Source organism: Haliaeetus albicilla, chromosome 1 (genome assembly GCF_947461875.1).
Source record: "Haliaeetus albicilla chromosome 1, bHalAlb1.1, whole genome shotgun sequence".
Classification (NCBI taxonomy): Eukaryota; Metazoa; Chordata; class Aves; order Accipitriformes; family Accipitridae; genus Haliaeetus; species Haliaeetus albicilla.
This window is the reverse complement of record NC_091483.1, coordinates 78,994,019-79,021,990: the sequence shown is the minus strand read 5'-3', so window position 1 is coordinate 79,021,990 and position 27,972 is coordinate 78,994,019. Positions and strand designations below refer to the sequence as shown.

The 27,972-nt window shown below is 45.9% G+C and overlaps 1 protein-coding gene across 2 annotated transcripts; it reads right to left on the bottom strand.

Annotated features, from left to right (window-relative positions):
* Positions 1–7: 7 nt before the first annotated feature.
* On the bottom strand, positions 8–27,919 carry SMYD1 (SET and MYND domain containing 1). 2 transcript variants are annotated; one of them, XM_069796348.1, is made up of 10 exons: positions 27,538–27,919; positions 16,661–16,837; positions 15,758–15,971; positions 13,922–14,052; positions 12,085–12,123; positions 8,966–9,158; positions 5,538–5,630; positions 3,632–3,795; positions 1,899–2,067; positions 8–411 (listed from the first exon to the last, which is right to left on the bottom strand). In XM_069796348.1, the coding sequence occupies exons 1-10, from the start codon at positions 27,672–27,674 to the stop codon at positions 253–255; spliced, it is 1,476 nt and encodes a 491-aa protein (XP_069652449.1). In that variant the 5' UTR covers positions 27,675–27,919; the 3' UTR covers positions 8–252. The 2 variants fall into 2 exon arrangements, with proteins under 2 accessions (XP_069652449.1, XP_069652459.1); XM_069796358.1 differs by lacking the exon at positions 12,085–12,123.
* Positions 27,920–27,972: the final 53 nt, after the last annotated feature.

Here is a 27,972-nt window from a genome sequence, read left to right as displayed (position 1 = left end):
GAGGGGGTTTGCTTGATTTTTAATGCTAGTGGTAGAAAAACGATGTTGTTTCCCCAAGACCTCTTCTGCTTTGAGCCCTCAGAACATTCTTCAGGACTCTCCCCCAGGACTTCCATGCTGTCAGACTGGTGCCACTGGAAATAATCCTGATGGATATATCACACTCCTATATCACATTCCCAATGTTTGGAGGTGCCACAGGTGATGTTATCGCACAGGCATGAATGACAGGCATCGTGTCAAGCTCAGGGTTTACTCCTTCTTGTGGAAGAGACTTGGTGAGGCCTCATTGCTGGGTTCAGGCATGACTTGAATCTTTTGGTTTTTGAGGGCAGCTTCCCTCATCTTGTAATACATGTACTCATTCTGCTGGAACATGCGCAGCTCCATCTCCGTCTGGACACGCATGACCTGAGGAACACAACAAGTTACAAAACCTGTGATGCAGGGGATCTTGAAGCAAGTGAATAATGCACTGCCTGAAAATGGGGACTGTCCTTCAGGGATGTCCAAGGCCATGTAATGACTGATGCACCTTACTCTAGGTGTCCCACCAGCAGGACCAAAGCTGACTGGACACAGATATCCAGTTACTTTCTCAAACCCGGTTGCCCGTGTACTGTGAAGGTGAAGAAGGCATCAGCCCTTCCTGCACCCAGCTCTTCTACAGGCTGCTGGGAAGCCTCACACTCCCAAACCTGATGCAGGACCTTGAGGCAATGCTGTGCAGAGCCAGAGAGCGAGCGCGCTTCCCATCCACACCCCAGGTTTGACTCTTGGTGTGACCCATCACGGGGGTGGGGGTCACCTCCTGTGGGAGGAGGGAGAGGAGGAGGAGAGGGATGCTCAGCCCCTCTTCAACCACATCACAGTTGCACCCCCTGCATCCCAGGGTTCACCATGAGCAGAGTCATTCGTAGTGCTGCATTATAGCAGAGGCTTAGAAGGGATTTCAGGAAATATTTTTATACCTGTCTGTGAGTTTATTCAACCCTTGCTTTAGGAGCACAGAGATAACCACGTGCCATATATCCACTATTTTCCTCCTAAAGTGAGTGGGAAGGGAAATACAGAAATGGAGGTGCTGGGGTCTCGCCCTCTGCTATATATAGGGAAACAGTCAACAGACAGGTTGGCTTTAGGTACTAGATACTCATTTTTCTGATGATATAAAATTGCACTACTAAAGGTTATCGTTCTGCTATAACAGGGACTAAGACTTCAATAAAGTATTTCATTTGGTATTGTGTAAGTTTTTTGGCTAATAAAGAAGAATGCTGTAAAGCCAACAGGTCACATCAGGTGAGTTAAAGGCTAAAGAAATTATAGATCCCCAGCTGCAGTTGTAAATATTTCATCATAGCTGAGCAGGTGTAATTCCCCAGGATCTGCAGCTCCTGAGCCTAAGCTAGGAAATACACCTATCAGTCATTTGAGGAAAAAATACATTGCAGCTTAGAAAGACTGGGGAGTGTTAAATAAAGAAGAATGGACACCAACAAAGAAAATCAGTTGGTAAACTGGGAACATCCACCATATGTAATTTGATATAGTCAAATTGTAATGCCATCCATCCAAGAGTAGCGAAATCAGGGTGAAGAATGGGAGGCTCTGTCCTTGGGCACAGCAGTTTCAAAGACGATTCAGGGGCTAAGCAGCCATTTTTAATATATGTCCCAGTGCAGGATAAAAGCTATTTTTCAGGGATGAAAAATTCCCATAAGAAGGGACATGCACTTCCCAGCAGACTGTAACATAATCTAGAGAAAACCACAGCACTAGTAAGAAGCAGTCAGGATTTGATACATATCTCAGCTCTTACGGATGGGTTGTTTCTACAGCTTGAATGTTATTTTGCCCAGAAAGACAGCAGAGACAACACAGGAGATGACACTTACCTCCAGGTCTTTGGTAATTGGGTGGGAGGGTCCGTGGGTTATCAGGAGAATGGCGTAGGCTTTACAGATCAAGCCATGCCCAGCTTCAATGAGACCAGCATGCCAGTGAGTCACTCCTGCCCGCATCACGGCCATCCCCAGCTGTGCGTTGTTGGGATGGTATATTTTCCTGGAAAAACATTGAGTAATTTTAGTTCAGGACAGATCTGGGTTCCCAAATGTTTGTCAGTGATGTGATATGTTTACCAAAGAGCAGACTGTTTACTCAAGTGAAGAGCCTATTGCCTTCCGTGCCACTGAAATGTGCAGCCCTGCTTAGAAAGGGGCAGACATGAGTTACACGAGGACACGACTTACACAGCGATGTGAGTTGTTGTGGAAGCAGATGAACAACTTGCGAACCGGGAAAGTTGGACACCTGGGTTAGAGAATGCCAAGCTCTGTCATTCCATATTATTTTGGCACAAACAAAACCTAGATCTGACCCTACAGCCCAGACGGCACCAACTTAACTTCAGACACTTAATGCAGTGCCTAAATTGAGAATGCAACAACCACCAGCTTCTCATGCAAAGTGAGGAGAGAAACAGGTGGTTCCAGAAACTCCAAAATTGTTCATCTCACCCCCTGGAGATGCATCCCTGCCTCTGGGGACTATCAGATCACTCCCCTATGGCCAGTATCTGAGGTGGGAAAAATGAAACCTGGCCTCTACAGCCAACTTTAGAAGCTAAGGCAGAGTTAGAAGCTGCCTGGACTTATCTGAAGCCCTGCCTTCAAGGGCTTATTTGGCATATTGAATTGGCAGATCTTAAAGAAAGGAAGGAAATTACTGCAGTCCTCACTTTGGACTGAAAAACTGAAGGGGGTGGGAGGGAAGCAATTTCCTCTGTGTCATTCAGTTAGCTCAGTGCCAGGGCTGGGACGTGAGGTGGCTTGTCAGGCCTGCAAAACAGGGAGGTGAGTCTGTCACCCCTCTGAAAACAAACAAAATATCACAGGCCTTTTGGGGCAGAACTGACCAAAAAGAAAGTAATGGGTATGAGATGCTCCCAGCAGGAGGGTGAATGAGATGATGAAATGGGCTTTTCTCTCTTCTCTATGGTCTCCATTACTTTTTAATTTTTTTTTTTTCTATTTAATACTCATCAGTCCTGTAGTAAAACCTCAGTAATAATAAAGTACATCATTTTACTGTGAGGTTTTCCCCAGATCTATGTGAACTAAGCCTGAATGTCTTTATTCTCACTGAGCTTTTACCACAGGACTTGTGTATACTAATTAGCCAAGATAAAATTCCATGTATTATTCAAGAATGAAGTGATATCTTCAGTGACAGCCATTTGACATGGTTTCTCTTTTCTCTGCAACTTCTCCTTCCTGCAGGGTGCAGGGGAATAGACCATCTCCTGCAGTGACGGCCTCTCTGTCCTGTACCCAGGCTCTGTGTCTTGCTACCAGGGCAGCCCTGGGGTGCTTCTGAGACAAAACGAAAAGGCTAATGAAAGATGTACCCAGACCATTTGCCAGTTACAGTTTAGTAAATCAAGGTGTTTGGGAGCTCTTGTGCATTTAAGAAGGAGTCCCCTTCTGTTTGGTGATATAATCAGGTCCCAGTCTGAATGCCAGCACCGCTGCCTTGATAAGAGCAGACTAAAAAAAATTATTCCCGTAACACACTGACTAACATTGCACAACCACAGACAGCTGCCAAAAATAGGGCACAGACATACAGGTAGCCATCCACCATCCTCTTGGCATAGTCAGCTGCTTCCTCAAACATCTGGAGGTAGGAGAGCACCTCGGAGGCAATGCTGAGGATCCTTAGGAGGTAGATGTTCGTGTCTCCCAGCACAGGCTCCTGTTTCTTCAGGCACTCACGGCACAGCTTCACGACCTGCACCCGGAGAAAGCAGGGAGAGGAAAGGCAGGTCAGAGCACCTTTGGCCCCGAAGCTGCCACACCAAAGCCCTGTGGGTTGCGTGGTCCATACCAGTCCCAGAGGCCAAGTCAGCCTCTGTGAAGTTTGAGGAAGATAGGATATGTTTTGATTCTTCGAGAAATATCAGCCTAGCAAAATGATTGGTGCTCAAAGCTTTCTCTCCCAGGGTTACATTCATAAAACTGGTGAGGAAAAAGTGATGTCTACTGCTCAGGAGAAGAAAGATCCCAGGAGGTTGGGTTTTGTCAGATAGCAAGTGCCTGCCAGACTTTTATACCCCAACACCATCCACCCAACCTCCTACAAGCACTTGATACAAGGAATGCTCTTAACGACCCCATGGGGCTGGAGACATGGGGCTGCACTGTCCCATGCCTGTCTGCTCAGCTGTGTCACATCTGCACCTACCCGTGACCCAATGTCCAGATTTCTGCTCTGGGGGTCTTCAGCCTTTTCCCAAACTAAGTTCAAAACCAGAGGCTCTTGCTCAACCTGGAGTGTTTTCCTGAAGCTGTTATGCTCTTGTCCTGGTTTCAGCTGGGATAGTTAACTGTCTTCCTAGTAGCTGGTACAGTGCTATGTTTTGAGTTCAGTATGTGAAGAATGTTGATAACACTGATGTTTTCAGTTGTTGCTCAGTAGTGTTTAGACTACAGTCAAGGATTTTTCAGCTTCTCATGCCCAGCCAGGGCACCTGACCCAAACTGGCCGACAGTGTATTCCATACCATGGGACGTCCCATCTAGTTTAGGAGCTGGGAAGTGGGGGGGGGAGGGATTCACCGCTCGGGGACTGGCAGGGTGTCGGTCAGCGGGTGGTGAGCAATTGCCCTGCGCATCATTCGTACATTCCAATCCTTTTATTACTACTGTTGTCATTTTATTAGTGTTATCATTATCATTATTAGTTTCTTCTTTTCTGTTCTATTAAACCGTTCTTATCTCAACCCACAAGTTTTACTTCTTTTCCCGATTTTCTCCCCCATCCCACTGGATGGGGGGGGAGTGAGTGAGCGGCTGCGTGGTGCTTAGTTGCTGGCTGGGGTTAAACCACGACAGCTCTGAAGAGAACAATTAAATATTTCCTGGGTCAGCAAAAGAGGGGAAAAGGAAGAAGTGACTTGAGCTCTCTCACCCTTTGCCCTTGTGGCCTGTGGTCCAGGTAGGATGTGGGTCTCCCACACCACACACCCATCCTCAGCACCTAACAAATGAGCAACATGCAGGAGCCAGGAGGTGAAGAGGAGATCAAGAGGCAAACCGCCCACAGGTCTGTGTGTCAAGTCTCCTGACTGTCCCATTCATCTCTCAAAACCACTGTCCCCCTTTTTATGAGGCTACCTGGCAGAGTTGACTCATTAAACTTGCCCTGTGACTCAAGTTTTTTGCCAGGGGTGCCCTTGGTTCAACACCTGCGTCAACTGGAGGTGCTGGAAGTCACCTGAATCTCCTTTTATCATCACTATGAAAGAGATCAGTCTGGAATGTTGTCTCAGACACAGTTGTGCTTTACAGAGGGCAGAAACCAGTGTCAGCTTTTGCAATTTGAGCTGCCCAAAAGGCGGGAAGCACGTGGCGGTATTCAGGTTACAGCAGTGGGGGTTTGTTTCATCCTTAAATCACTGACGTAGAGAGGGAAAAGACCTGCTTCCCCTGGCAAGCTGTACACAGCAAGAGAGCAAAAGTAGTGGGACTCACTTCATGGTAAAGTCCCTCCATGCGGGCCTTGTTGATCTTCTCCAGCGTGTCCTTGGAGAACTGGATGACCTCCTTCACTGTCTCTGCAGAGGGCTGGGGACAACATTAGGAAAACCAGTGAGGAAAACGCACAGCCTGACACATGCCAAAATACCCTAGTTGAAGGGATGCTTGTTCTGCAGTCTGGGAACCCAAATCAGCTCAGCAGGATGCTTCCCACATTACCCACTACCTTTCTACCACTGGCTGTATATCCCAGTGTGCCTCTCAGACCTGCCCAAGACTGGGCTGAAATGGTCCCAGTGCCAAGTTGAGAGGTGAAGCTCCTGCTGACTTCAGCAAGTATTGCTCATCAGGCTTGCTGCCATGTACCTCTGGCATAAGTGGGTTCCTCAACTCTTTCCCCCGTTTCTCTTCTCTAGAAAAGGGACAGAATTGACCCTGAAACTGGGAGGTCTCATGAGACACCAAAGAGGCTGTGAAAGTCACCATTTAGTGTGTATCAGGTGCCCCTAGTGCAGTTGCTTGAGAGAAATAAGGCTCTTGAATGAGAGATGGGTGGAATAAGGATAGGAAAGGTCACTAAATTTTACCCACTCTGAGAAATGCTGTCATTAGATCCAAACACCATAAGATGGTTGATCTCAGATTTCAGCTGCATCCAGAGAGTGAAATGTGTTTTCTCACACACCTCAAAGAAGTTTGGATTTCACCGTGTATTTGAAAACATGATGCACATCTAGGCGTGCCCAGCAAAACGCTAACCAGCTCATAATTAGCTGCCTCCTCTTCCTTAATTTAATCCTGAAATATGACATTATGATATCCAGCACCATCATTCATCTTCCACATTTCTGAGCGTTTCAAATTTGCATTTTCAAACTATTCTAGCTCTCATGACCCTCCTTTTCATAAATGGGAAATCTGAAATCAGCCCACAATTACATGATTCCAGAAGCTTTCAGAAAGAGCCTGGTCTGGAGACACGCGGTAGAGCCAGAGCAGAGGCATGTGCCCAGCAGCCAGGAAGGATCTCTGGGTGCAGATCAAAAGCAGAGACCCAACATTGCAACAAAGGACACAAAGATTTGGAGTCAGGACATAGGACTGTCCCATTGTCTTTTTCCCACATCTAGTCAATCAGATTCTTGAGGAATCTGTGAAATTCAGTTAGTTGGGGAAAGCTCTTGAAAGTTTAGTAAGGAAGGAAAACCATATATATATATCTCTCTCTCTCTCTCTGATTATAGACAAATAGTCTATATTATTAGACTAAAGCTACCATAGCTAATCAGATTTTGGCAGCTGTTTGAGCAGCACATGGGGTGTTCTAGGGCACAGAGCACATTCAAAGGCAATGTTAATGTCAGTGCAAATCACATCGCTATGCTGTCTGAGTAAAGACTCCCAGAATAGGTACTTTAAACAGCACTTGCACAGTGGCTTTGTCTAATAAAAATCCTCTCTTGCATTTACTAGACCCCTAAGTCTATTGTCATTATAAACAATGGGAACTTTGCAACTATTTGGAAGGGGTGAAGGACTGGAGGTCGGAGCGGCTGTTGAGGATGTAAGCTGTCAATCTTGCATATATTCATAGTGCTTTTTCCACACAGCTGTGAGCGTTGCTGCTCTGAGGCAAGTGAGCCTGAATTCAGAAAATGTGATACAGCCAGTGGCAAGCAGACGTGTTCTGCGGGTGAGGTCAGTCTGGATACTTATTGTCTGTGGGAGTGTATTTTTAATAGCTGAAATCATGCACCTTGCATAGTTACAAGCGTTTTTCTATACAAGCACTTCAGATTGTGGAGGACGTTTACCCAAAAGTGCATGTCTTCCCACTGCATGCTGCAGAGCACCTCTAATGCTCATGAAAAGCGGATGGTGCATCTTACTGCTCAGTCAAGGCTTGATAGCAGGTGTTGAATGAGAGCTGAAATTTTTTTATGCTGTCTTCTGGGGGAGGTGATCGAAAATATTTCTACAGAAAGTCAGATGAAAATGCTTCTGCATCAGAGGACTGAGCTCTGGGACAGCTTTACATTAGAAGTGGGGAGTTTCAGTAGTTATGATTAGCTTTAAGATGAAGCTTGATAATTTAGTAATGGGATTATATAGCAGGGTCTTTTGCACTAGAGGAGAACTTGACCCAGCAAGCAAAGGGTCTCCTCTAGTCCCATGTCCTATGTCCTACGAGATCTCCCTGATACCAGTTCGATCCCATTTCTCCAAACCTTTCTCAAGAAGAGACTTATACTCTGCAATATCCAGCCCTTCCTGACTGCCACCTATATGAAAAAAGAGTCATAGGACTGAGCTTGGCTTTCTGGTAACTAGTGAGCTGGATGCTGAGGGGTTTGTGCTCCTTCCCAGGAAGGTGCAACTCACTGCACCTCTCCTGGTGGCAGTGCTGGTCTGAGGTGACGGTTCCTCATCCCACCTTTGCTGTTTGGTCCTGCCCCACATCAGCCCCTGAGCTGTACTGTCTGATTCATTACATGACTGCTCAATAGTGCAGATCAATGGCTTGATAATACGTTAAATCGCCCTGCCTTGCTTTGCCTTCCCTTACACACCTTGTAAAGTTTGCAGGAGCAGAAACCTCCTAAGCTAACACTGCCACAGAGGACAAAAAATATGACCAATTATATCCTTGGGCAGAGGAACCAAAAAGAAACTTTTAGAGCTACCAGAATGTTCATAAACTGGAGCTGCTGGCCAAGCAACACATCCCACTGCCAACAGCAAGACACAGCCTTACATCCTCCCACTCAATGACTTGTGAGACCTCCAAGGAAAATGTAGATTACTTAAAAATGAACAGTCAACATGTGAATTCTTCGCAGTCAGTCTGCCCACAGCAACTATTCACAAATGTCAAGCAATGTTCAGGCTTCCCACATTCCTGGAGCCAGTGTGATGGTACACGTTTTACAAACCCTACAGCTTCAGCAGCGCTGGTTAGTCCTGTCACCATGAATCACCTGCAACACATTTTCCTTTCTGCTATTCAAAACTTTGATTCCCTTTCAGTTCCTCAGAAAAAAAACCACAATCTAAATGCCAGCATTTTCTCAGCTTTAGACCTAATTTTCCAATATTTTAGCATTCTGCCTGTTGATGGACTTTTAGGTTAGAGTCAAAGGTAAATTTTGTGGGCTTTTTTTAAATTAAAAACTGCACTTATGTTGCATAATAGGGATTAAACTGGCCTTGCATGGTGGGCTTGAATTGGTGTTGTGCTCAATCAAGGTTCAGTTCTGTTCTCACTTTTCACATTGGCACTAGCCAGGCTTCTGCCAAAACCTGACTCTGTTCCTATCGAGAGTGTCCCCGGGCTGAGGAACCACAGCCACAGAGACACACAGATGCCTTGGTGGAGGAGACACAGCCGCCCCTGGGTTTGTACACAGCAGCACAAAGCATACCTTGCTTTGCCCCTCCTTCACTGCCAGCATCAGGTCATCCTTGATGTGTTTTTTGCAGTGCTCGCAGGTGCAGTTGAAGTAATACTGCTTCTTCAGCTGTTTCTGCCGCTCCTCACTCACGTTGAGGAAATCCACGTAGGAAACAGTCAGCTCATCCCCTGGAGAAATCTTAGTCAGTGCCCGCAGCTCGATCCTGGGTGCAAAGATGAGATATTGACTTAGAGATGCAGCAGAAGCAAAGGTGCAGCCATAGACCCATCAGGGACAAATCCTGTGACCTGCCCCTGCCTTGCAGAGGTAAGCCCTTGCCCGAAGGCACTGCTTTAGCTCTTCAGGGAGGCAATGCAGAGATGGGCAGAAGTCTGGTTAACTGAATACAGAGTAAAACCACAGTCATACCAGTTTCTCCTGCCCCTCTCCATGTCCCTGGCAGGGATATGTAAGGGTCCGAGCTATAAACAGATTATGGCTCCATTACTTTATCTGGACGGGGGCTGAACCTAGACATAAAATTTTATTATGTTGCAGGAGATCTCGCCAGAAGAAAACCCTGAGACCAGAAATACCCAACAAGCCTTGCAAAATGCTGAGTTTGGACTTTGGGTCTTTTTTTAAGTATTGCTTTGCATGTTACCCACACACATCCCTGGCTAGACTCCCAGACTGAGCTGTGCTGCTTTCAGTATCATTTTCACTCTGAAAAGTTAAGACAAATTCCCTCTGGGTGCTGGGTAAGAGATGCCCTCACCCTGTTCATGCATCTCTACATAAAGACCTAAAAACAATTCTCTGGAAATAGTCTATTTTTTAATAGTTAATGTGATCTGCTGCCTATTGTTAATACAAATGACAACTCCATTGCCATCCACGGCAAACCCTTGATGACAGGCTTTTGGAAAGCCAGACCTTTGCACCCGCCTTTCTCTCATGTCGTTCCCCACAAAAGGTCTTAAACAGTGTGGACACTCAAAAGTATTCCCTTGCTGTTTCACTCTACATGCTAAATCTCCTGGTTACTCTGGGCCATCTCTCAGTTGCAGGGGCTGGACAGGCACAACTGAACTGAACTGGACAGGCTGAAGAATTTGGCCAGAATGGGAAAAAGCTCCATCAAATACCAGTTGCGAAGTGGTGCTTCTGTATTCATCTACTCCCCCATCTAGTAGCAACTCTACCCATGGTTAGAAATAATTCACCGCACTTGAGACCGGTGACGTTGGGCTCTCTGCTCAGACCAGTTAGTTGGTTAAACTTATTTTTGCAGGTAGGCATACTTACAGGTTATCAAAATGAAGCGAGTCCCATGGTCTGAGCTGCCACCCTACCGTTGCACTACAGTGTGGTACCTCAGTCCTGGGACTCCCTCACCGTGGGCAGCGTGCCTTGATCATCCTCCTGCTGAGTTCAACAGCGTGTTTGATGTACACGCCTGCTATGAGGTGGACCTGGGGGGGGACCTGCTGGCTCCCACCTGAACATGAGGTGCTTTAGATGGGACCCAATGAAGGTTTCACCAAAGGCATAGGTGGCATAGGACTCAAAGGTGTCACCAGGTGCATTAAAAGTAAGTCCTTTGGGGAGGACACGACTTTTTCTGTGTGATCATATTTCTGCAAGGGGATTGTAATTCTCTTGCAATTCCTGTTACAAGCTCTCAGCACCAAGGGGGTAGCTCTGAGCCTTTCAGCTGTGCTACAGCTGCTGTGAAAACTACTCTCTGAGGCTGATCTTGACCTTCTCTGGGTGTTAGAGCACATCAATAGCATATTTCATACAAAATTTATCACTAAACATGCCGTCGTCACGAAGGGCAGCTATTAGTTATGTCGCAACCACAGGTAAACGCCAGCCAAAGAAAGGTGCAACCTGCTACTCCAGGAGAAAGTGCATAAAAAAGAGCAATTCCCATCAGAAAGGTTTACACACATAAACATCCCTGTTCACACTTAACAGGATCCTCATTAAAGTGAGTCATGCAACCAGAGAAGCAAAATCAAGCCTCTGACTTTTATGATGCCCCTGATAGCCTAAGCACCGTAGGTATATTTTAAGCAGCCATCCCTTGTGTGTGGGGGATTGATAGCGTTTGGGATAAGCCTGGAAACACATGGCATATTTTAAATGCTATAGTTAAAGAGACACTGTCAGCCAAGAGCACCCCACCGAGCTTGTCCTGTGCTCTTTCCCCAGTGTCTGCCCCAAGCACCAAGGACCTTGAAAGACACACACACAGGCACAGCGAGTGCCCCATAGCTCAAAACTCAAATTGCCCCAAAATAGCAACTCTAATCAGAAGTGAAACTCATTTGCCTCTCTTTATGGTCCTATCTATAATGCACTGAGTAAGCATCAATGGTGAAGAAAAGCACTTCAAAAGTATTTCATGTCTTATTTGAGGAAATTGCACGTTTGCTTGAAATTAAAGTTTAAAGACAACAGTGTCCCTTTAACAGGACTGACTATAATATACCAAGTGCAATGAGCTAAGCAGAGAAGTTTGTTTTTTAAATATTTTTGTGATTTCTTTAGTTTGGATCAGGTAACAGTGGCATCATTAAAGGGTAAAACATTAATCAGGTATTATGATAAAAAAGGATGAAACCTACATCTCATGGCACTGCTACTGTAGGCAACGCATTCAACGGGCACCGTTTGTTGCGGAAGAAACGTGGACTATTTAGTATGTCAGTAATGCAATCATTTCTCATCTCCTAATACGCAAGGTTTTATTTTGGGCTGTACAAGATTAGCGAGACCTTGTTCTGACTTTCATGCTCTTGCCGTAGTCAGGGGAGGAGAAATGAGAAGTGGAGAGGGGAAATACTGACAGGGAGGAAGCCAAGGGAGAGGGTGGGAAGGCAGAGAGGGAATTTGCAGTGGGGGAGACAGTCACGGTATTACCACTATCATTTTAATTTACTACAAAATGCAGAGTTAAGTGAGGTTTGGGTTTAGTGGGACTTTACACGGGGGGAGGAGTAGAAGTTCAGAAAATGGGGAAAGTGAAATTTTCTGCAAACAGAGGGAGCCCCTCAGGCTGTTTGCAGCTTTTCCATTAAACACGGGGCATTAGGGGTACAGGGCAAGGGGGGAGGATGATGCTTTCAAGACCGACCCACCTCATCTGTGTGTGGAACATTGATCTTACAGCCTCATGACTGAAAGACAAAACAAACATCTGCAGTTTACACAGGTACAAGTACAACAACAAAAAAAAATGGGTACACAGCAGATTTGGTGGAGAACTGTCCCGGCACTGTGATTTTAGGAGTGGTCTTGGCCAGGGGGTGTGCAAAACCCGCTTCTGATGTTTGGCAGGCGCAAGGGGGCTAGTGCTCCTGCACAGGAATGTCTCCACTGACATCAGTAGTCGTGCTCTCTAAAACACAGCTTGAAACAGAAATCAGACTGGGATGTCAGCAACAAGGACTGTGTTCTGTGTGACAAGTTTAGTGTGTCCTCAAGTCCAGTATCGTGCCTTGAGCACTGATAGAGTGCTCGGTTCCCACAACAGGGGCTTATCATCAGGTTTCCACAGAAAGACAAGAAACCTTCATAATTTACCTGGCCAATAACCAGATGGTCAAGTTTAAAGTCAGTAACAGGATACATGTGGGAGCTTTGACAAGCTGCTAGGCAAACAAAATGCCATTCCTCTACTTACCGCCCAGAAACTCAGACTTCAGGCTTGCTATCACTGCTAGTTACCTCCTCCACTTCCCAGACTGATTGGAGAGGTTCTCCATTATCCCGCTATGGATCTGATCCAGGGGAATTGGATATCAGAGCACAGACTCCAATCTGACTTTGGATCAGACCCTATTTCCCACCAAGGTAATCATCCTAATGCAGTTTTGTTTTCTCTTTGCTCGTTTACCAGCTGCTTGATAAACGCTGGTACAGTTTTATCAGGTAAAACCAGCAGCGGTAACTGGAGTGCACAAACAATGTGTTAAAGAAGGGGAGGATGGAGGGTTAACTTATAGCACTAAAGTTTGGTGAACACTGGAATTTGTAAAATCTTAGCAGAAAATTTGGATGAAATACTGTGGCTGTGCAGTTCTTGGCAAGCAGTTTCCCACAGTTAATGTCTCACACACGATGCAACTTGCTGAATCAGCAGCAGTTTATACCTGTTACAGCCTGGAGGCTGGGAAGGGCAGAACATCCCTCCCCCGGGCTGCCCCGAGCACTGAGAGCAGCAGCCTCTGCTCCCTCCTCTGTTGAAACATCCCTGCATTTCCCACTTTATCTCTTTCCATCTCACATGTCCTGCAGAAGTTTTCTTACAGGACTTGAGTGGGAATGGGGAATGCCCAGCGGCTTAGGGCAACCTTCACTTGCACGTGACTCAGTTTGCAAATAACAATCACAATTGTCATTAAGATCCCATTGCTAAAGAGTTAATCAGTGATTAATAGAGATAGTACACTCTCACAAAGATGAAGGTTGTGTTAGGAACGGTTATAAACACATCAGCAGATGATAGTGATACACAGCTGATTGCAAGCTTCGGTTACGAGAAACTCTTGGACTGTGGACTCAGTATAATCTTTAATAATTTATTAACCATAATTGTTTCTTAACTATTTATAAATAAAGCCTCAATATAAGGGGTGATCTAGGCAGCTACTTAGTACTTTATCTACCTATTTTGAGTCTGGTTTCAAAACTCACAGAAACCAGGGGAGAATTCTTTGCTGGTTCACTGGATTTGGGGTCAAACCTTGTGTATTTGTCTAGTGCATCAGACAATAATTTTTAAAATAGCAATAATGAGAGAGAAAACAGTTCCTCTTTAGAAAGAAAATCCTGATTTTTTTTTCTGAGCTAGAGAAGGAAACAAGAATGAATAGATTTTCTGGGGCAGGGGTCTGACACTGTGGGTTAGCAGAGTCTGCTGAGTTGCCCATTAGGATGCATCCCCACTGTGCCCAAGGAAAGAAATCCACTCACTTGCCATTGTTGAAGATGACGGTACAGTTGGGCCAGCAATCATGGTTGGCCTGGCAGAGATTGGGGAAGATTCCCACACCAACAGCCTGCAGTCCTCTTTGGTCACTGAGGGTAAAGCCGTTGCAGCTGATCTAGTCCCAAAACACAGGCAGGAAGAAGCATTAAAGGAGAAAAAGCTGAACTCAGCTACATTCAGGATTTCTCAATTCCCACTGATGCTTTAGAAGAGGTATGTCTCTAGCATAACACCTCCAAACTTTAAGGAGAAAGGAGGAGTGCCTACGAGATTATTGCAGAAGGTAATTGTAGAAACATCTTTAGCTAGGATAAAACATCAGAAGAGAAGCAATGCAGGACTCACGCAGATGGACCAACCCAAAGCAGAGCTCTGCGGAACATTGTTGTTAATATTCATTTGGGATGTTTAAGATAAATTTGGTTTGACTGTGCATCAGTTTTCTTATATTTGCTTCCTGCAAATAATTCAGAAAAAGGTCACAGGAAAATGAATTTGAGGCAATTCAAGCAGAGCATCAGCAGAAAGCAAAGTTCACGCTTATTAAAACAGGTATCAGTTAGAAATTTACCTTGAGAGCTACATTCAACATAGCCATATTTACTGGGTGACCCACAGAGATTATAAAAACCAGTTACTACTGTTTGTTATGAGTCTCAGACAATTTTCAGAATGACTACTTTTGGGTGACATATATACCAAGAATAAATTATTATACTTTTCTATATGGCACATTCTTATCACATAAGAACAGAATGGTTTTCAGCTGCAAACATGAACCAAGGAAGTATTTGCAAAGAGAAAATGTGATAGTATATACCAAAGGAAATAATTTCATCAGTTGCTAATTATTTTATTCTGTTAATAGTCTTATTTCCTTTTTTTAGCTGATTCTGTACTTTATCTGTACTTCCTTACTTCTGCCTGGGCAAGTTATGTCAGTCACTAGTACATAGGTCTCCCTGAGTCCAGTGGACTGGATTTCCTTTGAGGGGTGTGTACAAAAGGATGCTGTGTCCCCTCTCTGTGCTAGGGCTGGCAAAGACAACTTCTCCACCACACCAGTAACTGGCAAAGGTGCGAGCAAAGTGTGCATCTCATCTCAGCTGACGCTGGCCCCTTGGGCAGTGTTGCTAGCTGAAAGGTTAGTGCAGCCCAGAATGAATACACCCTGACTTGTACCGGGGCTGGAGGCAGAGCAGCTCAGCCTGAACTGGCTTCTGGGAATTTCCCTCTCTGCTACACTGAGAACAAAAAGTTGTAGTTAACAAGTCAGGAATGGAAATTATTAAATATATTTAGTATATTTTACCTATTTTTATAATGTATATAATATATATTTATAATATACATGTAAAAAATCTAATGCACACAACGTAATAGACATTAATGCCTATACTAAAACAGTTCTGTTACATTCACATATATTCTATGTATATTTACTAAAAAATATATTTAAATAGATTCTCTCAGCTCTCCCAGGTGCAGAGAGATGCCCAGCAGGACTTGTGATGTCAATGCAGCACCTACAGTTGAGCGAGCCACTTGCCTGCATGTTTAGACAGATAAAATGTTTCAGACCTTGCCCTTGCCATGCCTCAGTTTCCCAGTGTCAGTGCAGAAGTGATGCGGATGGGGAATGGGCAGTATTCAAACCACCTGCAGCAAATGCTGGTCTCGGCTATCCCAAACGCTATGGTCTTTTATGGGCAAGAGAGGGATGAACTTAGCCATCCTCAACTCAGGCCAGTTGGAGACTTTCTCTGGGAAGCTGGCATTAAAAGCAGCCCCCCATTTGCCCTCCCACCCCTTCAACATACCACTCCGAATATGTGGGAGATGTACTGCATGCCGAATTGCTGGCTCTGGGGCGGCCAAAATTCGAGGAAGCTCTCCACGTCGGCACGGAGCTCCTTCTTCTCCTCCTCGCCAAGGCTGTCCACATGGTTCTGCAGGTCATCGATGGAGACCAGGCAGCCCTCTCCCAGTCCGCTGCCTTCCCTCTCTACCTTCCACATGATGCGGGCAGCCAGTCTGGCCAGGAGAAAGCCCCAAGTGTTAGCACCACCACCACCCACTGCAAGGAGAGGGACCGAAGGACCATCGAAATTCATTTCATGGGTGGGAAATTGTGTGCAGACAGACCGAGGCAGCCTCAGCATCAGATGGCTGATTCCTGGTCACCATCCACGGGTTTCTGAAGGAAAGGGAGATGCAGGGCTTTGCCCTGGCATCTATGTTCTTGTCTGGAGAAGTGCTACAGACCCTCCTCAGGTCCCCAGCCCTCCACAACAGCCCTCATTTCCTTGAGGATTCCTCTCATTTTCCATGATGGAGCTGGGATGTGAAGCTAAATCACTGTATCCTATAGATAAATTGGGGAAGACCCCATCTCCTCTTCTACTTTTCCACCTACTGCCCACTTTCCCACACCTCCTAAATCGCCCTGGGTGGGTTTGCCTCACCATGTTCAGCTGCAGTAGACATTTTGGGGCCCAGCACCAAAAAAAAAGCAGAAGCACAACCCCCTTGCACCCCAGATGCTCCTGCAGGTCCCCATCCCCTCAGCTCAAGGATACTCCTGGCCTTTCCCAAACCATCTCCCACCTCTACCTTCTCCAAATCAGGCCACCCAGCTCTTCCTCACCACCCTCCAGAGGGATGCTCTGTCCTCTCCCACTGTCCCCAGGCTCCCAGCTCAGTCCCTGGGGGTCAGCTCTCACCTGATGTTTTCAGTGGGTGCCTTGCCGTGCTTCTTGATGGCGGAGCACTCATTTTTGTGGTTCAGCCAAGCTGCTCGCTGGCAGGTCCGGTCACAGTAGTAGGCAAACTTGCACTGGCCGCAGCGGTGGAGCCTCTCCTGCCGTTTGAAGCAGGTGTGACAGATGACGTGTGTCAGGCTGGAAGGACAGAAGGACCCATTGGCTCATACCTTGGTGAAGAGCCAGCTCCACCCAGCAAGGGTTCTGCCAGCTTTTTGTCCCTGGGCTCCCCACAGCCACTAAGGATGGACTGCCAGAGATTTTGGGGGAGGATGGAGAAACTTCCCACCCAGCGTAATCTTTCTGTACTTGCCCAGTGCTGTTCCTTTTCTGTCTGGCTACGCCAAAGAGACAAACATTTTGTTTAAAGGAGGACAGCAGTAAAGCATTCCCCAGCTCTCAGCCCTCTTGTCTGCAGCTCATCTGCTCCTCCTCAGCACCGCCGCTGTTAATAGGATTTTCAGGCTGTTTTCATTTTCTGTCTGGCCCCTGCTGAAGCACCAGCCACCCGTTTGCTGAGAAGAAAGCAGATGCCTAATGAGTCTGTAGCTCAGGCAAGCCCAAAGAAGAATGTGAAGGCAAAGAGCCAGCCTGAGACCTTCAACTGCCTGCAAAGCTTCTGAATTTGGCTGAAGCGAAACCGCTGCTGAGCACTATGGCTTTCCTGGGCCCCACATGGGCCACCACCATGCCCAAGAGACTTAGGAAAACACTGGGCGAGAGGGACCAAATGGGAGCATGACTCTGAGCTGTCCTAACAGCTCTCCTAAGCTTTCCTTAGGCACAGGCACGCTGTGGGGATAAAAAAACACATCAGAAATATTCTGCTAGTGAGGTGTATCACGATGAAGAAGACTGGTAGATCAAAGTGGTTGCATAGGGAAACCCTGTGTTTGTACTGCTTGAAACCAAGATATGTTTTCATGGATTAAAAAGCAGCTTTGCTTATCACTTCTTTTTGCCACTGGGCCAAAAGTGTAGCTGTACTGGACACACTGCACTTGGCAACTGTGGCATTGTGTTGGAAATCACATGAGGAAACCAAGAAAACTGCCTCCTTCAAGGTAGATCTTCTCATCACAGAGTGTTTTATTTCTTCTCCTCCTTCCTTCGGTCTCAGTACACGTCTCCTGGCTGTCCACCCTCAGGAGACAGCAGCACAGAGCCCCAGACCAGGTGGGTTTGGGGCTCTCCTGGTCCCAGTGATTCCAGACAGATGCTTCCTGTGGATTAATGAAGCTCTGAGGGACCAGGGCAGGCTCCCAGCCGTTCAGCAGGACCCCAGGCACGAATGCTTGAGGCACAAATGGATTTTCAGCTGCCCAGGGATGGACAAGGAACATGAAACAGCTGAAGACAGAGGAAAGATGAACTCTCAACAGCTCGCAGGAGCACTGGCTGGGGTAGGACATGGGGTGGGCTGGCTGTAATGCCAAGCTTAGGGAGCAATACTTGCATTTATGATCACCATCAGATTTTATTAATAAATCTAGAGGATCTTTCATCTTCACAAGGCTGGTATGTTGCTGAGCTGAGAACATCAATGATTTACTGCTGGTCAGTGGCCCAGAATATGTCACCAATGGAGGTGTTGTTAAACATTACAGGTAATGAGCACAGTGCCTGATGTGAGGATGTCCTCTGCTCTCAGGGCATGAAGTCCTCCCTGTTTAGCCTGGCATCAGCTTCAGGGCTATGCTCTTCAGGCCACTTAAAGCCTTCCTGCAGATGGGCTAGTGATGCAGATTTCTCCTCCAAATCCAAAAGCCTGATGTGTCTTTCTCTGGTGCCAGCAGTGGTAAGTGCTCCTCACTGGCTATTCCTGTTCCTGGCTCTGTGATTTAACTAGTTGACAGGTTACTGTGAGTTAGATGGTCACAGGATAACTGGGAAACACCTTTCAAAAGGAGCAAGTTGCTTCTTTAGAGTGTTCAAAAGAGGATTTCAATTGTTTGTATGTAACTATAACCAAGGCTGGGGGAGGAATGCATCAGAGAATACTGATGAAGAAGTCTAACCTCACATCCTCCCTCCGAGAGTGTCCAGGGACCCAGACCAACGGGAAAGCTCCCCCATGTGCCCCTTTCACATGTCCAGCTGCTTGCTCCTAGGACTTAATTCATTGGGAAAGAGGGGGAGACACTTTGGTCTCCTGCCCAAACAACTTTGGGACTTTCCCTTTGCTGCTAGAGAAGGCTATTTACTGCCTGATTTGGTGATCCCAGCTGTCTGCTTCTCCAGGCAACTGCCCACTTTATCTCTGCCTCCAGCCAGGCTTGACAGGACAGGAGAATTTAAATTCCCATCACCTAGACACTGTTGGTCCCAGGAAGGAGATTCTCCTCATTGCAAAAAGGTCACTGACCACAGAGGCTTCATTATAAAGGGAACAATGTTATCACCCACAGCCCACAGTGGGGAAACTGACGCACAAGGAAATAAAGTATTTATTGATGGTCACACGAGGAGGCTGTGCCACAGGCAGTAATCAGACCCACAGCCCCAGAGTCCCCAGCCCCAAGACTGTCCTGCCTCTCCACTATACAGATATATATATAAAAACATATGTGTGCATATTTATATCTATCACAGTAGACTTAAAACGCACTTTCATTCCTCTGGCACTGCTGCGTGAGCTGCTGACACAATCCAGCCTGCACTTTAGCTCTTGCAGGATTAAGAGGGCCATTGATTTAAAGCAGGATGACCCACAGCAGACAAAACCATGTGCGAAAATGAGGTTTGGAAGATGACAGTGAGCAGTGCCAGAGGGAGCCTGACGCAAGGCAAGCACCTGGGATGGGGTGTGGGGCACATGTCCAAGAAGAAGGATGCAGCCAGCTCCATTAAGTCAAATGAAAGAGCTGGGAGCTGGTGAGAAATGTGAGGCTGTGCTCTGTCAGCTGTCAAGTCAGGGGGGTAGAGAGGTGCAAGAGAGATTACATTCCTTGTAAGGCAAAGGAGAGCCAGCGAGCTGATAAAACCCGCATGGTTATATTGTGCTGGGAAGCACAGGGAGATATCTCACACAGGGAATGGGGCTCCCTCCTGCTGCCTGTGTGCTTTGAGGGCAGTCAGAAAGCAAAAAGGCAGTCAAAGAAGTTTCCCTGTAAAGAGGAGTGACAGGTTGGAGGGGAATATGGTGCAGCAAAACCCAAGTCCTCAAAGAGAGGCTTGTCTTCCCCCAGCTCTCTCTCCAAGAACAGAAAAATCCTGAAATGATGGCTTTGCATTTGCTGTTTATTGCATAAGGTGTCCATAGTTTCCAAAGCAAACCCAGCGGGTGGAACTTACTGTCAGTCCTGGAAAGCCCTCGTTTCTAAGGAGATGCAGAAATGCACAAAAAAAGTTATACCAGACTTCCTGAGGAGGTGAAGGAACAGTTCATGTAGTATTGAAACTGCAGACACAATTACTCATAGGTAATCTGACTGGCAGGTATAAGAAATGCCACATCTCTCACAAAACCCTCATAGGATCCTCCCTGCTCAGAAATCATTTAAAAGACGACTGGATTTATTGATAATGTGCATTACCAGGACTCTAGAGGCTTGGGCTCAACTCTTGGTCGGAAAAAAATATCAGGAGACACAGGTATTTGAGAGCTATTGCCTAAATCTTCACAAACATTGCTTGAACACTGCCTGACCCTCCAAGCACCTAAATCCCCCAGGTGCCCCTAGGAAGTCGTGCAAAATTCTGCTGTCCCAGAGGCACTCGGAGCCAGGTACCCCAAATAGGAATGGCAAACTGGGGCTTTCCCGTGGCCCCTGGGCTGGACCTTACGACAGGCTCTGATGGCATCTGTCCTGGAGGTAGAAAACACCAAGGACACCAAAGGCTTGCAGTGGTCCACAGTCTCCCCTGTCAACCCCTCTGCAATGGTTAAGGTCCCCCAAGGACAGGGGGAGCAGCCTCAGGTTAAACCCAAGTCTCTCAGCCTGTGGAAATCACTGATCTGTAAAGCCTTCTCTGGCCTAGAAAGTGTTTTATCACAACCCGAAATGGCTCCAGGTGGCCCAGATGGAGCTTCCTCTCCCTGTAGAGGATGCTGCATGGCCAGGCAGCACTGAACATTTCTGAGGAGATGTATGGCACCTACCCAGGAGCCCTGAAGGTTTTAACCCTTACAGACTCAGTGATCAGCTTCCCTTGCTTTAACATGGGGACAACAGAACTGCTTTCTGCTGTGTCTATGTACACCATGGCCTCTGGGGTGATCTCTGGCCCTTCATTCACTGCCATCTTCCACACACAGTGAGAACTTCTTTTTTTCACCCTGCCCAAAAGCAGGATCTTCATTAGCACAGTGATTTCTCCAGCCCGTCCAAGCCTTGCCAGGTCAGGGATTTAGGACTGACTTGGAGGGCAGGTGCCACTGACCAACTCACTAAATTACGTTCTTGGGAGCCTCAGGCTTCTTTGGCCTCTCATCCAAGCATCAACCAAGCTGAACTCTTAGGGGCTCATGAGCTCTGGTGTTACGTAGATGAGACGCACATAGCTACAGTCAGAAAAGCAAGGATTCAATGTGCCAACCAACAAATGCAAGAGGTGACAGAGCACTGTCAACTAAACCATGGCTCCCACAAGCACGGCTCTCAGTGAAATCAGAAGCAGCAAGTAGTTCTTGTGACTGCTTGGATTGGATTCAGATGGATTAAGATCTGTTGGACCTGCCAGGACAGAGGGCTGAGCACTGCCATAGGAAATATATTAACCTCACCTCTGAGACATGCATAACCCAAACATCTGCCAGCCATTTCCCATCCAGCACCCACAGCATCTCATTCACTGATCTGGAAAAGCAAGGTGAGATGGCTGTAGTGCAAAGGAATTCAAGGAGGATTTCATTGAATAGCTAATGGACATGGTGAGAAGCTCACAAACTATTTAACGTGAGTTTATTCTATTCTGTACATGACAGATGACACGCACAGATGACCTACCTTACACCTAAGTCCACCTGCTTCATATTTATTATTGGCTGACTAGGCATCTCTCTTCTCAACAGCCTACAGAGGACGGCATAAGAATAGGCTAAGATGTAGGCAAAGTCCACTTGGCTTTCAAAGCAGAGGCTGTAACACTTCATTAAACACAAAAGCCTAAGGAAATGCACCTACTCTTTCAGCAGTGAAAGGAAAAGGGAGGTATTCAATACCTAGCTTCTACTGAGGATACCTATAATGGTGAATTATTAGCAGAGTAATAGTTTTGCTCCTTTAAAAAGTGGGTTGGAGCTCAGTACTTTTATCTTTAAAATGTCAGGGATGACACATTCTGGTCTGTCTGATTTGAGTGGAGGATTTATTTTAGACTAATTTTAGACTATTTTATTTTTAGTCTTTCATTACAAAATTTCTCAGCTTCTTTTTAGAGGTGTGGGTGTGGTTTTCTTTAAAAAAGCTAGGTTTTCTCCCAGGCTTTATTTAAGCTTTTGAATAAATGAGATAATAATAAAAAAACAAACCCCAGAAAATTTAAGCAATGTGAATATGATCACATTAGCTCTCAGTTTTTATTGGGATCAGCTCAAAGAATTTGTTTCTATAATCTTTTCAGAGTCATACTGTTATGGAAAATCTTGCATTTCTTATATCCCTAGGTCATCCCAGCTACAATAATGGAGCTCCCCACATTTCCCTTGGAAAATGTTTTGGGCCTGCTTCATACATCAAAAAGGAGTGCAAAGATTGCATGATCTCAGGTTTTTAGCAATTTGCAGATCACTCATCAAGCAAATCTTCAGGTGATCTCGGCTTTCTACCACATGACACTGGTTTGCCTTGACTGTCTCTCAAACACCCCTGGTTAAAGAGCAAACCTTCTCTTGAAGGTTGACAGAGATATATTAGGCATCCCCATGTCTGTAGGAAATGTAAACTCTTACACGTGTGAGAGCCAACTGACATGCCAGAGGAGAAGGTCACATACTGTACACTGAGCCCAGGCAATGGGAATGCCATCGACCTGAAGGTGGCAGTGAGGAAAGGAGACATGGGCTCTTCAAAGAGAAAGTGAAGAGGGAAGGAAGGATTAAACCCCAACACATAAGCAGAGCACTAGAGAAAGCTTCAGTGAGAGGTAATGTCAATGAGGAATGCACAGGGGCTTTGCAAATCAAAAATGTCCCCAACAAAGGCAAAGAATCCCTTGAGAAGATAGATTTCCAACCTTCTGCATCTATTTTAGGGCAAAGCAGGCCTGACACTGGCATTTTCTGAGTGCTATTTCAGCTGATAACAGCAAGGCTGATTCAAATGCAGATCAGACAGTATGTCTGCACTTTATCCAAACAGCAGAATACTAGAGATCACACTGAGTTCTGCACCCCCTCTCAATCAGTATTCACCGTCTCTCTAAACAGCCTGCTCTAGTTCAGGTAGAAGTAACAGGCTTGATGCAGGAGTCAACACCAGGTAACCACTGTATTAAGCAAAAGGTTATAGAATCATAGAATCATAGAACGGTTTGGGTTGGAAGGGACCTTTGAAGGTCATCTAGTCCAACTCCCCTTCCAATGAGCAGGGTTAACCTTGTGAGTCATACCCTGGCCTTAAAAATCTAAGAAACTATGAGCTGGCTGATGTCTATAGGAACCTTCTTTAGCTTCACTTTGAGTTTTATGTACTTCTTGACTAAAAGTCTCCAGTACTGGGTAAGAAACTGCTGCTCAGGTGACCATCGAGTTGAAGAGTACAAGCCCACATTAGCCTTAATGACTTCAGGGACCTTCAGGGTCCCTGTGACCTTCAGGGACTTCCAAGGTGGGATGCAGTCTGCAGATTTAGACACCTGGATGTGCTCATCTGTACCCTCAGTGTCTATGTAGAGATTCCATCAAAACACTCAGTGGGGTCTGGGAAGGCATTCAGCTCAAAGGTAGGTGTCTGTGTTCAGTGCACATTATAGTGCTCCATTGACTGTAATGGGCACTTTGGGCTGGATTCACTTGCCTGGACATAGGAGCCTAGTGTTATTTTAGGCTCTGCAAGGACACTCATCTGGCTTGAGAGGAGGCCTGAGTCTCATAAACCCTGTTTTGTACCTGTCAGCTCTAAGAGGATGTCTCAAACACCCTGGGGCATCTCAAATGACACTAAACACCTATGGCAACTGAATCCTGCCATTAGCTATATGCAGACACTTATAACAGACCTTAGTTTTGGGCATCTTAATTTGCAAGCTGAGTCCCAAAGCATATTGCTGGACAAGCCACCACATCACCCTGTAGGGTGGTCCAGTTAAATTGATGGGTCTTACTTGCTCAGAGTATGATGGCTTACTATAGAGTTTTGTCCAAAAAAATGCTTCTCCTTTCCCTGGCAAAATAAAATTCTCAACACCTCCTCAAGCTCAGTCTCCTACTGAAAGACATTCATACAGTGCAGCTGGGTAACAGCCTCAGGTCCAAATTACTTCAGCAGTTCCTCACATCAATATATAGAGAAGAGCCTTTGCATCATTTAAGCCCAAAGTGTAGTGTATCCACACTTTCTGCTGTGAGCACCTAACACCAGGTGCCAAGATTAGTTGTTCAGGCTTCCTAGATCCCTGTACAGTCGGGTCAAAGAGGTTTGTTCTTCCTATAGTTTCTCGGAGTATGAAAGGTAGGTTTCTGCTATGCAACAACCCTACGGAGGGGTTTCTCACACACCTGAAGTTAAACACCTATAGCAGATAATGCAAATTTTTCATTTCATAATTATGTTCTTCAACAGGTCAAATGATGATCAGCTTTTATGGAGCTCCCCCATTTCTGAACAGTAATACCTCCCATCCCTTTGACAGCTTTGTGCCTGGGCACAAACACAAGGTGCTTTCCATGCTGTAGCACAGCCAAACCAAGAAAATTGTGTTATATCTCCGAAGAGCTGCTCCTACTATTCTGAAAGAGACCATCACTTTGCCTGCTCTGTTGCCACATCACATGCAGTCACACAGAAGACTGCAGTGTGGCCACTGCAGTTTGATTACCATCCATATACATCACATACAGAACTTGATTTCAACAGCAAAATCAGGGGCGGGATTGCAGGGGCTCAGCATCCACACTGGGACCAGGCTTCCCAAAGGACTGAGCTCTTCGAAGGGCTGCAAAGTACAGACGAACTCTGTACTCTAGGGCTTCCATGGTGGTCTTTATACACAAAGAAAGCTGAGGTCTGTGGAAAATCTGGTCACATATTTGGTAGGACCTGAGCCGAAAAATTAAACCCACCAATCACTCATATTTGAATCCCCTCTCCACAGTACACATACACACTGCTTTCAGCAAGAGAGAAAGATGCTGAACGGAATTAGGATGAGGGACTCTGGATTTGGGGTTTTCCAATGCAGGGTGAGACCCTTTTTAATATTGTAGGCTCAATACCAATCTTAGGACCTATACATGTGTGTTTGTGGCCAAGGAAAAACACATGCCTCTTCATTGGAGTCTTCATCCATGCAGAGGCAACAGCAGTTTTTTCAGGGCAAAACCAGCCACTGTGGCCTCGTGTGGATTTATTCTTGCAGGTCCCACAAGGATCCAAGCTACCCTTCTTTGACAGCAATCAATTCAATGGGGTTTTATGCAATTGAATACCCTGGGACAGCAGTAGAAGGTACCTTCAAAACCAAAGCCCTGTGCATGTAGGAAAAGCATCGGGGCAGTTTTCACAAGAAAAATGCATGTTTCCATTATATCTCAGGCCCAGGTTATCCCCTGCCAAGCACTAACCAACAAGCGTTTAGTTGGCACCACCTGCTTCGGACATTTTGGGAATGTATTTCACTGCTGACGTATATGAAGTGCTTTGGGATGAAATGTGCCCCAGGAGGGTAAGAGTCCATTACTATTGCACAGCAGCACGAAGAAGAAGCAGAGAGATGACTGAAGGTATCCCCATCCTCTCCAGTCGCAGATGTGTTTACCTTTGCCACCTTGCTGCTCAATATCTGGACCTGCCCTCTGGGAGCTAAACAAACCCAGTCTGGGGAGGGAGGGAAGCACATCTCTCCCCATCCGAGGTTTGCTCTTGGAAACCTAAGCCTAAGACAGAGCCTGCAGTCTAAGAGCTGATGTGGTGATAGTTTCTACCCTTATCTCACATTACAGAAGTGACATTTGAAAATGCAGTGAAGCTGTAGCTCTGCCACATGGACAGCTCTACTCGGTGCACAATCCTTGCAACTTTTCACATAGAAAAAAAAAATTCTCAACCAGCAATCGAAAGGCAAAATATTTTCAACGGTTTAAAAGATAACTACTATTTTTAATAAGGCATATGGGAGAAATAATTGTCCTTAGCCACTTCTGAAGTATCACAGCAAGATTCCAGCTAGTGACACAAGTGAAACTGAAGTACAAGAGCTAAAAGGACACGTCAAGGAGAGATGGTTTTGTCACTAACTACTGTATTTGTACTCAGGGTTAAGAATTCAAGAACTTAACATTTTAAAATAAAAAATGACATTTTTAATGTGAGCTCTTGCAATGACACAATAAAAACTAAAAAGTGTCATTGCTGCTATTGTAAAGATTCATAAACATGTTCACCCTCTGACAGTATAAGGGCAAGGAAAAAGTGAATGGAAGACACAAAAAAACCTTACTTTCTGCTCTGTCCATCTAATCCCCAATTCTCTGCTATTGCCAGATCACACAGTAGCATGAATCAGCTCCAGCTACAAGATGACCAGGATTAAAACAGCAGCATGAGCTCTGCTTCGGCCCCAGACTTCATTAGTGGAGCTGATTCAGTTGGGGAAAGCTCAGCTAGGCAGAATCACTCACCACCCTATTTAGTGTGCAGAATATTCACTAAAGTCACTGGCAGTTTGGGGCAAAAAATTCAGTCTTGGGACTCACCATGATGTCCTTGAAGAATGCTCACAAGTTTCCTAAGCCCAGAATGAAACCTTCAGCTGACACCTAGCTCCTCGGTTAAAAAGTTTGGGCCAAATTCTGTTCTCAGCATATTATAAGGCTGAACAAATTCCATTAATGTCTGAGGCTTTATTCTCGATTTATCCCATGGAAGATTAACATAGAAATTGGTTCTCTGTGTCTTTTAGCTTTCAGGGTATTTAAGTAAATCTTCCATTGATTTGAAGGGCAGAAGTGGGCACCTACCAGCCACACCGGCAGTGCAGGTTGATTGAATGTTGTTCGTCCTTGAAACAAGCAGCAGAAAAGAAAAATGCATTTGCACCAGAATACAGTTGCTGGCTACATCAGTGTGAACAAAAATTTAAAACCACTCTCGTGCAAAAGTGAAAGCAGAAACTAGTCTCCAATTAACTTGGCTAGCTATAAATATAAAATCACTTTAACAGAAACAATATCACTCGCAGACCCCACTAGCTTCTAGTTCGAAGGCAGCAGGCGATGAAGCTGCGTGTACAGCTGGGAGGTGGTACACGTAAGCAGAGCACAGTGTAACTCATTTTTATCACGCATTATACATCAGAGGCTTCAGCAAAGTCAGACTGATATGGCTGTACTTGAATTACACTAACTCCTGGCAGTTCACCAGAGTGTAACGTGGGTCCAGTTTTGTGAGGCACTGAATACACGCAACTTTTACCGCATTTAGTAAAAGCTGATGGCACCGAGCACCTTGCAAGATCACATCCTGGAAACAGATTGCGCCATATTAAAAGTAAAAAAGCTGATCTGAGCCCTGGGAAGGACATTCACTGTAAGCTGTCTTTACAGAAGTGCTTCTGACTTCCCTTTGCACCCTTTTCTGATGTTGTCCAGACACTTTCAAACTTTTACCCACCCGGCCAGATGAAATTTTGCATTGAGATTACTTTTGGTCTGTGTTTTACAAGTGCTTTTCTCTTACCTATCAAAAACCACGGCTGCATAGGCTGGCTCCGCAAAGATGACATCCCCAGGCAAAAATTCCTTCCGGGCTTTCAAGCCCCTGCCTTTGCCTTCAGACGTGAACACTTCGACTGACTCCATTTCCCCTTTGGTCATCCCAGGGACCCCAAAGCTTGGGAGGTGGGTATCTCGGAGCGAGCCAAATCTCCTGTCACTCCTGTCAACTTTGACTTGCTGCAAGACCACGCTTATAAAAGGGCTGGCCTCCCCCCACCCCTGGCCACACCGTTTCCCATAGGAGGGCAAGGGGGTGGGAGCAGGAGAGGCAGGAGGCGAAGATCCTCCACGCAATATCACCGATCTCCGCAGGGAAGGCACAGGGCTGGGGCTGCTGCTTCATTAGGAAACCCCTCTCCGAAAACTACGTTTGGAATTGTTTCTCCCAGCCACAAGC

What these genes read in the sequence shown, in the direction of transcription:
- SMYD1 (XM_069796348.1), bottom strand. Translation starts at nt 27,674, where the DNA reads ATGACCAAAGGGGAAATGGAGTCAGTCGAAGTGTTCACGTCTGAAGGC. An exon ending in GTCATCTTCAACAATGGCAA is followed by an intron (nt 12,124 to 13,921) that starts GTGAGTGGATTT and finishes TTTGTCTTTCAG; the next exon opens with TCATGAGGCTGTAAGATCAA. An exon ending in TGAAGGAGGGGCAAAGCAAG is followed by an intron (nt 5,631 to 8,965) that starts GTATGCTTTGTG and finishes TGTTGTCCCCAG; the next exon opens with CCCTCTGCAGAGACAGTGAA.